Source organism: Planococcus citri, chromosome 5 (genome assembly GCF_950023065.1).
Source record: "Planococcus citri chromosome 5, ihPlaCitr1.1, whole genome shotgun sequence".
NCBI classification, from domain to species: Eukaryota; Metazoa; Arthropoda; class Insecta; order Hemiptera; family Pseudococcidae; genus Planococcus; species Planococcus citri.
In genome coordinates, this window is record NC_088681.1 from 37,487,599 (window position 1) to 37,503,579 (window position 15,981).

A 15,981-nucleotide genomic window follows, 5' to 3' on the forward strand; every position below is an offset into this window, starting at 1 on the left:
ATCCGCAATTAAAGCTGGAACCCGGAACGAATCGATAACTAATTCGAAATGTTATGTTAGTTGGCTGGTCGCAAGTACAATTTAGAATCGAGCTCGAGTTATGGAAAGTAAAAAGTACTGGCTTTGGTATAATCGATGTGGTGGTCGCGCTAATCGTGCATCTTATCTCTGTATTTTAGAGTAAACGAGTTAGTACCGAGCTTAACAATAGAATCCCATTATCCATTGCCGATAAAATCGATTTTCGTCTATTAATTTTTAACGGTGCAATTACCCACTACATCCTATAATAGTACTAATATGTACTTGTACCCGCAGTATAAACGATGGTTTTTCTTTTAGTCGCCAACAAAAATACGAGTATGTACCTATTTGACTCGTTAAAGTACATATAGGGCTACGTAAGTTGGTTTTTCGTGAAATTATACGACAAAAAATAAAAAGAAACGCGCACTACTTAATGGTGTGTTTTGAAAATCTTCAACGCCATCCGGTAATAATCTCGTATAACTTTCGCCTCTCTTTTATTCCCAAAAATAAAAATGTCTGTCAACTGGCTTAAACAAAATAAACTTAATGAGTAAAATGTAGATATACGTGCGTATTGCAATACGCGGCAATGATCTTTCTTTGGCAGCTCTCGACATAGACGCACGTTGCGTCCGTCGTCGTCTTTACGTTTCCTTATGTATTTCCTCTCGGATTTTTAGCCGGATTTTCTTTTACACGTACCTACGTCATTCTTCTTAGGAGATGAGTCGAGTTATTACCGTGTTCTACCTGTGAATTGTGGAAATGAAAGATGTACTCTTATGTAGAATCTGTTTCATGGTCCAAGAAACCTGCAAGTATATTTAGACTATTTTCTGTATTTCCTGCAATATCTAAAATTTTAATTTTTCGATATAAATATATAATTATTTTAAAGGAGGGGAAAGAAAGGATCAATGAAAAAATGAGTGAGATTGGTCATATCACGTTGAAAATCATAAAACTGAGATGATGTATTTATAGATTTTTTTTTCATGTAAGAATCTCAGAATCGTTGATATTTTGAAAAAAAGAACAACAAAAAAAATGTCAAAAAAATGATAAATCGATAGAATATGGCGTTAAAACGCTTTTCTGGCTTCGAAAATACGAGAAAATTTAGAAAGAGACCGAAAGAATATTCTTATTTAATGATTAAAAAATAAAAAAATAAGCTAAAAATGCAAAATAGTCGAAAAAAGTGAAAAAACATTTTTGAAAACATAAAATGTCACCTAAGAAAATAATCTTAGATGTGTTAAGAAACTCAAAACATTGAAATATTTTCCTAAAATTATTATTAAGAAACAAAGTAGTGAGACTCAATCATTTTTCATTTTTTTTCTCATTTCTATTCCAATTTCTTTTACCTCGTTCTTCCTATCAAGCAACGTGAGAAAAAAGTGAGGAGGGGAGGGATACAAAATTCCGAATTCTATTATAGGTATCTATTCCTCCTCCTATATTATTTAATCAATATCAAGCTCATTCATTTTCCAGGGTTGGTACCAATGCAAAAAAAACCGAAAAATGGGGTTATGCAGCACGAAATAAAAAAAAATGTGCAAAATTTCACTGTACCTTTCGAAATTTTGGGTCCTTGCTTCGCTTGGGCAGCAACTTGTTCTCTTCTTTTTCTACCTACAAACCTACACGAGTAAATTTAATTTTCAAAGATCAAAAACAGGACAACAGCACGTGAAAAAGATGCGAAAAAATGATGAGAATTTTTGATTTTTGATGTCAGTTTCAATCACATTTTCATTTATCCACATTTTCTATCACCTTCCTTCCCTCCACTCCAATTCAGTTTCTCTTGTTAACGTGAAAAAAATTTTGGGATGAGGATGAAAAAAATTCAAACTGTCATTTTTCTTCATTTTTTTTCCATACTTGAGAGATTCAATTATAGTCTTGAATAAATATGAGATCTCAACGCTTCTGAAAGGAAGAGGACAGATCCAGTGCACTCCAATATTTTGATCGAAACTCTAAAAAATGTTCAAAAGTGGAGTGAAATATTGGTTGTTATCGATTTGAAGACGTGATCAAAAATCGATTAGTGTTTTCGATCATTCCTCTGCCCCTCTCCCTCCCTTCTAGGTATTTGAAACATGCCAAAAAACGTTCTAATATTTTGAGGGGGGAAGTTGGAAGTTTAAAAGGCATCTGCTGAATTAAGATCGTTGAGCGTGAATATCTGTTTATTTTTTGAATTCAAACTCTCAGTGTCTCTCCAAAGCCCCCCTTCTTCAAATTTTTTTAAAAAAGTTGGTGATTGAAATTCCAAAAAAAAAAAAAAAAGAGAACATTGTTACTTTTTTGAGACTTTTTGGTTGTACTGTCATCACAATTTTGAGTAGAATGTCTTCTCATGGTTTTCTCGTACATTCCTTGGGTATGACGAATTTTTCTCTCAAAATTAGACAGAAATATTTATTTTTGACCTTCAAGAAATTACTTTTTTTTTACCAATAAGGAATCTTTTACCACCATCGTTGCTGTCGAGCAGAAATTTAGCTCACCAAAAGGGCATATCATCAACATTTCGGAACCTCTCGAGTTGCTAAATCTAATTTTTCGTTTTTTGACGAATTTTTGGCATATGGACTTATAATTTTTCATTAAAACGATGAATTCAGTAAAATTTTGAAACGAAATCGCCTTCCTGGATCGAATAAAACTGCGCGGTTTTGAGCTTTTCCCAGCGCATTGGAATTGCTCCAAATGGTGCTGTAATAATCAACTTTGGCAGCGAAAAATTAGACCATTGATTGGAAAGGTTACGAGAACGCGTACTTCAAGTTTTTGGATGCTGAATTCGATTTAGACCACTTCTATTCAATTTTTTGAAAACTATTGAATTCAAAAATCCGTTGAAAGTTTAAAAATTGCTCGAATTTACCATAAAATTTAAAGTTTGCCAAATTTCAGATTTTTACCTCAATTTGATCAAAATTTTGATTTTTTACAGAGAAGTGGATCAAACTTAAACTTTTAAAAAAGTCGCCAAAATTTTTCGTGATTGGTTCAAAAATGTTTCTGTGGATCGTGACTCCCCCTCCCCCTTTCATTTGGGCATTATTAACTGGTTCGAATTTCTCCACGAATTATAAGACCCGTTCAAATCAAGTGTAAATGGAGCAAGGAAGAGCTCTTCAAACGGCTTTTGAAGCTTTAGAAAGGAGTAAATACCTAAGCCTGCGTAGCTTAAATTATACAGCTATTTATGAAGAAAATTCGGCTCGTAAAACATCGCAGAAATGTTCCTTTCTCATTTTTAAATAATTGGTATAAATTCCGAAACGTGCCAAACACGTGATACGAAATCAGCTAGATTTTCGCGAGATATATGCATTCGCGTTTTTTTTTCACGCCAAGATATTCTTCTCTCAAGTTAGGTGATTTATTTTCGAGTGCCTTTTTACGCGATGCTATAGGGTATCGTTATATAGAGGAAAATGTATGTACTTACTCGAAGAGATAACCTTTTTATCATGTTTGTTTTAAAAAGTGCCAAAATGTACGATTATTGATGCTATTTCGAGTCCATTTTTATTTACCTTCGTTCAAACAAGGTACACATACCTACCCTGTTGTACCTTGTCCGTCCCCCTGTGTGTCGGTGTCACGAATTCAAGTGATACTCGTCGTGTTCGAAAGCATGACTTATAATTTAGTGGTCACAATACCGTACTTCTCGTATATATGTATGCATATCATATACGTAACATAACATGGAACGTGTGTTTAATTACGCGTACCACGCGATGTAAAATTTAACGTATTACGTGTAATTATCGGACTAACGGCTATGTTTCTTTGCCTCTTTGTTGCAGGTGAGTAGAAATTATTCCAAGTTGATGCAATACCATATTACAATTCTTCACTCGCGGTGGGATTGCCTACATTAAACGGGATTTTGTCACGTGAAAAAATATATACACTTGTACGTATATTACAAATGAACCGCTCGGTGCTCTTTGTTGTAAACGATGTGCAGCTATATAGGTAAGCAGTAAGCACCTTTGTTCCAAATTTTGCCATCTTCCACAGGATTGAAATTACATCTCCTTTGTATTTCGATGCTGAGATTTTCATGTTCTTGGAATGAACATGATTTTCGTAAACTATCGCAAAAAAATGATTTAAATCTTGAACAAAAAATTATATTTCGAAAATGAATCTCAAAACTAGCGTCGATAGAGTAATAGGGTTGAAAAGTTCATGAAATTGCTTCTCATAAAAATACATTGAAAAAATCATGTAAAATTACCTTAACTTTGAATAGATATTGGGTATGAATTAATTCAAACTTTTCCCAAAATCGTTGGTGTGGAAGTAAAATAATGAAAAACGATTCGTATTCGAATTCGAAAAATTCAAATCGTTGCCCAACAATTTTCACTCAATGTGACATCTTCAGAAACAAGTTTAATTCCCAGCTGAATAAAATAACGTTATTTCCGGACACCCTGTATTTTGTATGTAGAGTCTATCGAACGTAATCCGGTCAATATATTTGTTTCCTTTCTGGTAATACCGCCGAGTAAATTTTTATTTATTGCATTTTTTTACTCGCTGACTGAAAACTTACTTGAAAAACGAAAGAAATATTTCTAGTATCGCGAAATTGTCAATATTTGTATAAAATGATCGGCGTCCAAACTCGTATAATGATATTCGTTTTGTACAAATCCCAATGCATGTTGACTCGGAGTTGAGTAAACTTCTAAAGGTAAAGGTATTCGAGTCTTGAATCTGATTCGATTACAAATACACGATAATTTTCTCGGCGTTTCTGGTCTTGATTAAAGAAACGAAAAAAAACCACCATTAGAATGATTTCATTACGAATGAAAAAGAAAAGAGAGAAAGAAAAACCAAGGAATAATTTCACGACGACGACGACCCCTCGCGTATTTAAACTCGCGAGCTTAACAAGAATAAAGTTCGATTTTTCGTCGTCGTCGGTGGAAAAAAAATTATAATTAAAACTTGGTCGGGGATAAAGGTAAACTCTCTGAGAGTTTTAACATTCGACGCACACCCTTATTTGAAAATTTTTCAACTGCTTCGGCCGGTGTATTATTTCTCGATCGAGGTGGATGAGAAAAATTTCAAAACCATACGGTACCGTTATGTCTGTGCTTTATGATAAGTTAACAAAGGCTATATAGTTCATATATGTGTACACTGTTTTCGTATCTCGTTCTTTTGAGATGCCAAAACTACATTTATACTGTATCTAGATAGGTAGTACCTCGTTGATAGGATACAATATATGATATTTAACTTGGCTTTGTTTGCCGAAGCCGTCCCCTTTTTAAATAAACCGAACGAAACGAAAAACAAATATCGAACAACGAAATCTTGTGAAATTTCTAACTGACATTTAATTTCTTCGTCTATTATATTCGACGTGTAGCATCGTAGATACCTCTACCTACCTATACGATGCTTTATATTTTGTCGTATATCAACAATGTCACCTTACTGTACTCGTCCACATGGCAATAGCACACAGCCATTCAAAGTCATCAAAAAAGTTAGATAACTTGATAGTTGATAGCGAGAGAAAAAAAAACTCGCGAAAGTTCAACAAAAATGTAACACGGGGACAGCTTTCCAAAAAAAAAAAGGTTTATTTTTTAATGCGTTTGATCCTCATCTGGTTCCGAACGAAACAGACATGACATTATATCATCTCTCGCACCTGCAAAAAAAAACTCCCGGCGCAGACGACAGAGCCAATAAAAAAATTATCCCTTTTAAATTCCACGCTGTATTTGATATCAGCATGCTGGTGTAAGACCTCTACATGACTCTGCTCTTTTGAAATACGAGAGCTGGTAGTTTTCAAAGTGCGTAACGAAAAAAGTTATTTTTATTTCATACTAAAAGCCTTCTCTACACACGGCGAACGGCAGACGACAGAGATGACACTTTACTCCTACTCCTCCAACTACTATTACGTGACTAAGTACTCATTCGAGCCGAGCCTCCGTGCACGTGTGCGAATTTCCATATATACGTAGACAATTGTATGCTCTTGAATAGGTACCGAAAATATCTCTTTTTCTGTTTTTAGACATTTACACTTAGTTAGGTTTAATACTGCAGGGAACAAGTAGCGGGTAGACCGCTGCTTAAGTCCTTATAGGGCCGAATTTTTTAATCTTGAGAATTTGGCTTGCTTGGATTTTTAACTCATACAGGGATGTGTTTTTGAGTCATCCGGTTTACAGAGAAGTTCCTGCAAAACACTTGGTCAAAGTTATTGGTTCTAAAAATCATTTTTGACCCTTTCACAGCGATTTAAAATTTGTGAAGAAATATGAAAAATCGCTGGGGGTTCAAAAAAGGTCAAATTTAGATCATTTTCAAGTCATGTGATTGTGTAGACACACCAGACGATACATTACCGGAAAACCCGCTCATTATTATGTACCTAGACCTACTAGGGTGGATTGTGAGGGAAAGCATTTTACCAAATTCAATAGAGGCCTTCATTTTTAGTTGAAAGTCGCTGAGAAAAAATGTTAGCTCGGGAGGTGCCCCTGGAAGGGAGATATAGGTCCTCAAAAAAAGGAAATTTTTGAAAAAATCGTGGTTTTTGCTCTAGCCTCTACCAAACCTGTTTTGGGAAAAATTGCTCAGTGCCAAATTACATATTTGAGATTCTGCGTCAACTTGAGTTATTCATTACCATAAAAATCCAAGACCACTCTTGGGGTTCTACTCAGCGATTAAAAATTGTAAATTGCATAATATTTTTGGGTAAATTCGTGTTTTGAACATTTTTTCTTCACAAATATTCTGCATCAAGTGTGCCATCAAAACATCGAAAGATATCATTTCTGAAATAGATGGAATATTTTGGAACGTAGTGGTGCCAATTTTTTGGTCATTACTGTTACGAGTAATTTCAGAGAATCGAGGAAAAATGGGTGTAAAGTCTCCTCTCCTGGAAACGTTTTAAATCATGAATTTATGTTTTTTGGTCAAATTGATTTATAATGTATGCTGATTGTCTTCCGCAGCCTGTCGCCTGACGCCTGGCTCCGGTCAGATGTGTTCGCATTGACGCGAATCATCTAACCAAAATTTGATCTGATCAGGTCTCGTCTGATCTGTTCATCCGAACTAGGTTTTCAGCCTATTGTCTGTCTGGCTTCCCAAGGTCGTCTGTCTGTCTATTTAGCTCGTTCAAGGTCATCTATCTTCCTGTCTGGCCTTTTAAGGTCATTGGCCAATGTGTCTGGACTGTCAAGGTCACTGACCTACCTTATACTAGCATCTCACGATCAATCTGCTTGCCTGACCTCTCGAGGACTCGAGGTTGTCTGCATGGCCGTCTAGCTGCCTGCCCGTCTGTCCTTTTAAGGTCATTGATCCGTCTGTCTGGCTTCTGCCTTTTATGTTCATTTACTTGTGTGTCTGCGCTCTCGAGGTCATTGGGCTGTCAATGTAGTTTCGCAAGGTCATCTGTCTGTCTGTCTGTCTGTCTGTCTGACCTCTTAAGGTCATTGACCCGTTTGTCTGGATTCTTAAGATCGTATGTCCGTCTACATATATAGTATCTAAAGGTCATTAACCGTTGGGGTTCTGTGCCCTCAAGGTCATTGACCCATATGGTCGTCTGGCTGGTCTCTTAAGGTCACTGGCCTTCCGATCTAGCCTCTGACGGTTGTCTGGCTTATCGAGGTTGTCTACGCCCTTGTCTCGTTTTCCAAAGTCCTTTATATATCTGGCTGGTCCCATAAGGTCATTGACCTGTGTGTCTAAACTATCAAGAATATTGACCTACCCGTCCAGCCATCCAAGGTCGTCTGTCTGTCTGTCTGTCTGACATCTTAAGGTCATTGACCTGTCTGTTAGGACTCTTGAAGTCGTCGGTCTACCTATCAAGCCTCTCAACAATTCAGTAATTTTGTTTCAACTTTTTATAAAGTCAGACTGGGTATCTAAAAGTCCGTTTTAATTTTTAATACGAGTAAAAATTCCAAATATGAAGGAATTATGCACATTTGGATCACTTTGCTCAAAAATAATATATTTTTTATATAAAAAAAGTTTAAAAATTAAGTACCCTTGAATTAAATTTTCTGTTATAAATTTTCAATTTTTCAAAAGTTTTAAAAAGAATTTGAAAAAAATGTTGATTACTACTACGGTGTTTCATTCAAATGAGAGAGTGCCAGTTAAAAAAGTTCTCTGATAAGTCCAAAACCGTACAGAAAAATAATTTCTTTCATCAGTTTAAAAAATTGTACCATAGCAATTTAGCAACAACACCCATTACTTTTACAAAAATTGAGCTGAAAAAAAGATCTTCCTGGCGCAAAGGCAGAAGCACCAAACGTGCACGTCTGACGTCTTCTGCGTGTAATTGCATTCGTATATATTATGTACATACTTCAATGTATTTGATGAAATATGGTTTAATGCTCGTACAACGACAGAAATAGCGTGTTTTTATAATGCGACCAATTTCATATCTATTTTTTGGCCAGACGAAATGTGCATGGAAATTATAAATCATTTACTTTTACGTGTAACTTTACCATACGTACCTACGTCTCGTTTCACTACGATGAAATACTCGCATCACTCCTACAATTTCTATAGGCAACGTTAAGTTTTGGCATTTTATTTTTATTTTTCTGTACAGTCCTACTCTGTCCTCTGTCCGCCTTTTATGTGGAATTTTGTGATTAATGGTATCACCGAATTTGTCGCCGCGAGGCGAATTGTAGGAAAATTTCAGTTTCACTTTCATTTACTATTGCTCGTGACAGCAAATTTGGTGCTGAAACTAGGTTCAATGTTCGATAGAACGGTTTAAAACGATTTTACAGACAGTCTTTAGTCTTTACCTATTTCAAAAGGATGCGAGGGAGTTGTGCATGAATTTCTTCGCGTTTTCATCAAGATTTTCTTACTTTTTAAGCGGCATCTTATGTGATAGTGACGATTTCATTGGGGTGACTTTTTAGTTTTGAATTTTTTCCAACATGATCGGAATTCAATTTAGGCTATACGTCTATTTTATCCCCTTTTTTTGTAAAAATATGAAAATTATGACCTTTCGAAGAAATGAATTGCATATATTTTCAAGACACCCTATGCCTATATGCAACTGCTGAATGCATCGAGCATGTAGAAAAAAATCTCGCTTCGAATTCGATCTGACGCCATCATACTCGTATAAGAAATTGTAACACAATCGAGTATTAATGATGTAGTCGGAATATTCGCTCGATTCGGCTTCGTAGGTACTCGTATTACTGAAATTTTAGATTACGTTTCGTCGTATGGTGTAATTGGTTGATTGCGGAGAGAAGAAACGAGATTATAAGGAATATACGCAGGGACTTGTGCAATTTCTCTCACAGTGTATTCGTTACTTCCTCTTTGTTGAACGTAATTATAAATAATGCATTTATATGCGAGAGAATTACGAATCGCGTTTCTCATAGACTAGCGCAGGCACATGCCGACGAATGACACAGACGTACTTGTTCGTACCGCTCGTAAGTCGTAATGATGTCAGTAGAGTGATTTTCATTTCAGTCTCAGCAGCCGACTATAGGACATCATCTTGGCCCAGATCCACGTGGTACTTACTAACTTTTTCGAGAATGTCAAATGCGTACTTTTGAACCACAAATAGTCAAATACGAGTACCCATAGTGCAGTCTTGTTTCCCAGAACATTCAGCATTTTTATGAAACATTAACGATTCGTATAGTCGAGTCGAGTCGAGTCGGGGCACAGATATTTGAAAAATTGATTAAAACTCCTCCCCCATATCCGCGATGGTAGCAGATACTGTGGTACAGGCGTTATTTCCTCGTTTCTAGTTGACCGTTTTTTTTCTCACTGTTTTAAATTACGCGACGTGGAAGCTGTCGAGTTTTAATTTAGTTGCCCTCGCTATACTCTCGGAGTTTACGCGACGCTTACGCGAATTGCAAAAAATAATCGAGAATTGAATCGCATCGGCGAATTACGCAAATCCCATTTGTGAAAACAAATGCTAGAAATCGGCCAGAACCAGAACGCGGGTTTGAACGAAGCCTTTTAGTACGACCAAAATCTTGTAGGATTTCAATTGGGAAAAAAATGTTTTCGTATTGTGATGGTGTGTTTCATCGTCCAAATAGTTGAATCGACAGTTTACCGCAACATGGAGTCGACAAATCATCATTGCCGTTCTACCAACTTGAATAATCGATTACATATACGAGGGTGTTCAGTCTTTTTGAGAAATTATTTTCGTGGTTTTCTGGGTCAATTTTTCCAGTTTTTTAAATGTTTAAAATATCAAGCACATAAACAAAAACCAACAGTGGTTTTTTTGCGACTTAGGTACCCTACTGGTCTTCACGGTCCAGTAAAAAAAAAATGAGTAAAATCAGACCATTTTTTTCAACATAAAAATGCTTGGCCAAATTGCCACCCAGTGAATTAAAGACCATGAAAATTGTTAGCTTCCATTCAAAACAAAATAATAGTTATTGGTTACATTTTTAAATATTTGTACAAAAAATATGTTATGAAGAAATAAACAATATTTTTTGAAGCGTTTTTGCAGAAAAGTTTTTGCAAAAAAATTTGAAATTAGTCGAGTTTACTGTTGACTCTTCCAGAACAATGTGAAATTCTTGAAGAAAACGAAAAATTCACCAGAGAGTCGAAAATAGCTCAAAAGTCGTTTTTGAATTTAAATTTCGAAATGAAGTGAAAAAATTGAAAATTTGCCCAAATACTTTCATGAATTTTCAAAAAATCTCCAGAAATCCAAAAGTCAATTTTAGCATCTAAAATTTTGGTTTCATTGAAATCAAAGTACGTCATATTCCAGTAGTTCCATTTTGTTGGTGTAAAAAATGAAAGTTGGCATGCGAGAAAATTTTGTATTTTTAGGGGCTGGAGAAGGAACTCACTAACTCCGAACCCAAAATATCTCCCAAAAAAACTTTGGATGGTGTGAAATATTACAGATAAAGAATGCCATGCCATAGCTCTTTTTCCGATTTATCTAGAACAAAATGGTGGTCTATGGAGCGATTTCAAGTGGTAAAAGATGCTCTGAAAATCATTTAAGAGACCGGAAAAATTTGAAAAAATTTATAAACACTTACCTACTAATTTTTAAAACGACCTTTATGGATATGGGTCATATTCCATGTACGAATGAAACCATTTTTTGGACTTTTACCCCGTTTGGAGAGGTACTGGGGGCCGTGGATGGGGCCCAATCAAAAATCTGACGTCATATTCGTGTTCAGCGTCACCAAAAACATACAATTCGATATATCACATGCCCCAGATTTTTTTTCAAGAGTTTTGCCCAAATTTTGGGGAAGGGGTGCTCCCCCTCCATTGAAAGATCCCATCTCGAAAATTAAATATTTCGAAAAAGCATCAAAAGGTACATCTGTGGAATTTTTTTCAGAATTTTAAATGGTAGCTCCCACTTACAGCGCCATTTTGAATTTTGAACTTTCAACTTTTGAAAATTTCAAAATGCTTGAAAAGTTCAAAATTCAATGCCCTTTCGAACTGTGGAATCAGTTTTGATCGAAGTATCATATCTTTAGAGGTATGCGCTGCTGAAGTTGAGTACCTCGATATAATGTGAAAATAGTAGAAGCCCCTCCGGCCTCCACCCGGGACCAAACTGATTGCGGGTTTCTTACTTATTGGATGGGTAGACATCATTGTAAAAAAAAATTGAGCGAAATCGAAGGACATGACTCAAAAATGTTGGTCCAATTGAGGTGGAATGACCCATATGAAAAATTCAACCTGAAAATACAAACCCAAAAAAAAAATGTTTTCAATAATAAAATGCTTACACTTTTCTGAAAAACGAACATAAAACTATAAAAATCACTCTTAGGATGTCTTTTTTAGAAGGGGGGGGGGGGGGGGGTTAGCTGGGTACAAATTAAGAAATCGAAAAACAACATCAAAAGATCATTGTGAAAATTTCAGATTCAAAATTTGAATGAGATCTTATCCATTCACGAGAAATTTTTGAAGCAGAAAACTTCCAATGTTTCCAAAAAAAAATGAATATAGATAAGTAATAGTTTTTTATGAAAATTATTTTGGTGTGAATTTTCACAAACTCGGTACGACTTCGAAATTTCGCTGGAAGTTCTGATAATTTTGTTGAATATTTTGTATTTATGCAGCTTGTATCGAAACAAGTGCTCGAATTCCACACTCGAAAGAATCAAAAATTTTGTATGTACTCGTAAATACATCATAAATTTTTTCTTTTTTGGGGTCGTGGATTTTAATTTCTGTTTCCAATTCAAGTATCAGAAGTCATGACAAAATATCTCGTATTCTAAGATTTTTTTCGATTTTCCGACGTTAAATTTTTCAGTAGATATTTATGTAGAATAGAAACCTACCACACATAGCTTTCTCAGTCGTTATTTTTTCACCCTAGTTCGGAGCCAAAAAAACTTACGATAAAATATCATTTGGAATAAATTACATGTACAACAACGACGAGCATTTGATTTATACATAATGGTTATCTACCCCTGTGATTGTTTTATAATTCGTAAAAAAAAAAAGAACGTTAGACTTTAACGCTTCAATAAAAGAAATAAAACCGAAACACGTATCTACGAAAAATTGAATAAATATGTACTTTTTAATCACACTGATGTCTTTTTAACGTTTATCGAAGCGTGTTTGAAAAATAAATGTATTCGAAAGAGTCTCCCCGTTGTCGTATAAGAGAAGGGAAAAAAGACTCGAGGAGAGAAACACTCGAGTATACGATAATTTTACGTTGAAAAATAAAAGACAACTGATATTTTAGACATCAAACAATAATATGATAACTGTGTTTAACGTAGGTATCGTTTGAATATAAAAATAGCATATTTTACAATAAGGAATTAGCGTACTTGTGAAAAAAATCTCGATTGTCGCGGATACGAAAGGATATTTGCATATCAAGTGTACCAACAACGATTATACGAATATTTCCATCGACGTTTGAATTTTATACGTAGATCTAGATACGTACATACAAAAAAGTATGAAAGTCGATAGATTGTATTTTATGGTATAAAATCGTATTTGCGCTTTCCATTGTATAGTCTTGAAGGCGGAATTTTTTCCCACTGAAGACGAATTTACTAAATCTAGGTTTACAATTAAAAGATGATTGTCCATTCTCAATATATGAGTAGTGAAACTGGTTCAATTTCGTCATAGCGGAATTTAAATCAAAATACCGGTCTGCTCGTCGATTGTAAGCTTTTCTCACATTAAAATTAGAACCGAAGTGGAAAATGGACGTTAAGTATTATATACGAAGCGAAAAGTAGGTCTGGTACGAGTGTTTTTTTTTTTCATTTGTTTATTGTTAATTTAAACATTCGTCTGGAATTGAAGCACGTTTCCTCGAAGCGAAATTTAAAGCTTCGTGTACCAAACTAAAGCTATTTCTTTTATACCTGCGAAAATACGAGCAAATGTTACAAAGTCAAGTTGACGACGACGACGCGACATAACGTGGATGGAAATCAGGAGCGAAAAAAAGCTCCTCCGGGGAATACGAACGACCAAATTCGAGTGGGACGTTTAGTTTGCGAATTTATTATTTAAATTTACCGCCAACTTTGCCTTTGTGCGGTTGGCCAATTGTTGAAAAAAATTTAATTGTCGGAACAGCTGAAAGGAAATTTTGCGATACGATTTCGTACCGTGATGAAATATTCAAAGAATCTCGTCCGGCTTTTATTATTGGTTTAATTTGGCTGGCCTTTTCAAAGAGAACTACGATACCCATGTAACACTATTAAAGATCAAAATTTACGTTGTGTATTGTACCTCGCTTTGATGTGGGATTTTTTTCCCATCAGTGCATTATTTGTACTCATTGATGAAATGCATAATACTCGTAAAAGCATTTTCCATGCGTGACCTTTTCGCATTCTGTTTGTGATTTTTAGTCTTTTTACCTCGATCTCGGAAGGAAAAATAGTTGTGTACTTAAAATTATACAGGTATTTGATAGGTCTGGCCGGTGTCGCTGTTTGAAATGAAAATATTGAAGAAAAAAAAATGCAATTTTTATAATTTTTTTAGCCTCGAATTCCTTAAACGTTTGAACTATATTTTTTTTGCTTTGGCTAAACTTTTGAAAAGGCTTATTATGTAATTTCAAATCTTTTTTTTTATGGAAAAGGTTCAAGGATACAAACTGTCGAGACAGTTTCTGCCGTCAATTTATTTTTTAATAAAAATTATTTTTTTTATCAATTTTAAATTTTTTTTCAGGTGAGGATTATGAATTTCAAGGTTTTTCAAAGTAAAAAATTGTTTGTGAATATTTTAATGTTTGGACAGAATCTTGAGTTTACTCTCGTCAAATCGAAACTGGTTTTTTTTGGAGGCGTTAGACATTTTTCCACATTTTGGTCTCATCCTTTTTCGTGGGGAGGGGGGGGTGCTCAATTTAATTTTTGAGTGCGAACTGTCAAGATAAGAGGCCTCGGTTCTGGATTGAAAAATATTAATTTTCAACGCAATATGCCTACCTTCCCTTCCCTGCTCATTTTGAACCGATTGTTCGAAGTCGTGCATATTTTTCATCGAGGCATCGATTCAAAAATATCGCGCACCCCCCCCCCCCCTCACTCACTCATTTTTCAACCCATACATATACTGTATTAGATCTCGAATGGAAAAATACGTTATAAATAATTTATTTCCTTTCAAGAAGAACTTCGAATCGTAAAAACTTTCGTACATTTTCTCTGTTTTTCAATAAAAAGTCAAAACGAAGTAAGAGTAGGTAGATGAGCAATTTTTTGGCAGTATTTATTTTCGTTCAGTGGCCCGGCCAACTAAAAGTTTGTATTGAATTTTGCCTAGATTGAGGTCCGAGGCATCCTACGATCAAAATTTTGAATTGAAATTTTCAAACGGATCTCTTTTCATAATATTTGTACATTCAAAGGTTGTTCAATTGGCGAGTCTATGCTCCATAATCAATCATTTGCCCTGGTATTAAGGGCGTATAACATTTTACTTGAAAGATAACGAGGTAGGCTTTAACTGAAAAATTACACATTTTGCGGTGCTTTCAGAATTTAGCTGTCAGTTTCACTCTATAAATTTTTACCATTTCCTTTCTGCTATTCTCTGTTAGCATTTTGAGCAAGGTTCATCGTACTCTTTGGGCATTTTACCACAACTACACTACCTAGTTATAGGGCAAAAAAACCGCAACAATTCTCGACTGGTTTGTAATTGAAAGCTTGTAAAGTTGTAACTATCATGACATGGGAAAAAAGCTCGTGGTATCGATTAAACTATACTACATACGTATATACGTATTAGACCTACACGTTTACACGAAAGCGTCACGTAATGCAAAAATTTCGTGTTAGCAGTAAATTGTATATTCGATTTAAATTTTTACCGCGTATTCTCGCTTATTGGCCAATATTATGAGAGCAGGAGGAAAAACGGTATGAAGGGGAAGGTTTGTAAAATTTAATAATTTGCGTAGCGGGTACCTGCCATGGCACCTAGTTTTGGTGTTTTTCTATATAGTGAGTGAAGTAAAAGCGTCGACTATATTGCAAAATAACTTATCACTTTTTGCGCGAATGAAACTCGTAAACGAGCTGGTTATAAATTTAACATTTTTGCTTCCACGTTCCAGGTAGTTAACTGCAATCATTAATTTCACTTGGTTGGGAAAATATAACCAGCAGTCTTTTTGGCTGAAACAACTTTATACATGGCAATAAACGCCAAGCTTCAATATTATACCGAAACGAACGTATTTCTAGCTTCATCGAGCTATCCGGTAATATTTTTGGGGACGATGGATGCGAATCGAGTGCTACGATGCAGTTGGCGTGTGCTCGGCGCCAATACGTGACAAATTGCTTCTTC

At 35.3% G+C, this 15,981-nt stretch overlaps 1 protein-coding gene across 5 annotated transcripts in view; it reads left to right on the forward strand.

Annotated features, from left to right (window-relative positions):
• Nucleotides 1–15,981, forward strand: part of LOC135847985 (FERM and PDZ domain-containing protein 4) — a 192,751-nt gene that overhangs the window by 42,405 nt on the left and 134,365 nt on the right. The window contains exon 1 of one of the 5 annotated variants that reach the window (XM_065367745.1): nucleotides 3,980–4,041. The exons of 3 other annotated variants lie outside the window; for them this stretch is intronic. In XM_065367745.1, coding sequence (XP_065223817.1) covers nucleotides 3,995–4,041 — 47 coding nt within the window. In that variant the 5' untranslated portion in view covers nucleotides 3,980–3,994. Of the gene's footprint in view, nucleotides 1–3,979; nucleotides 4,042–15,981 lie in introns of those variants that run through there. One more of the 5 variants, XM_065367743.1, reaches the window with a different exon arrangement.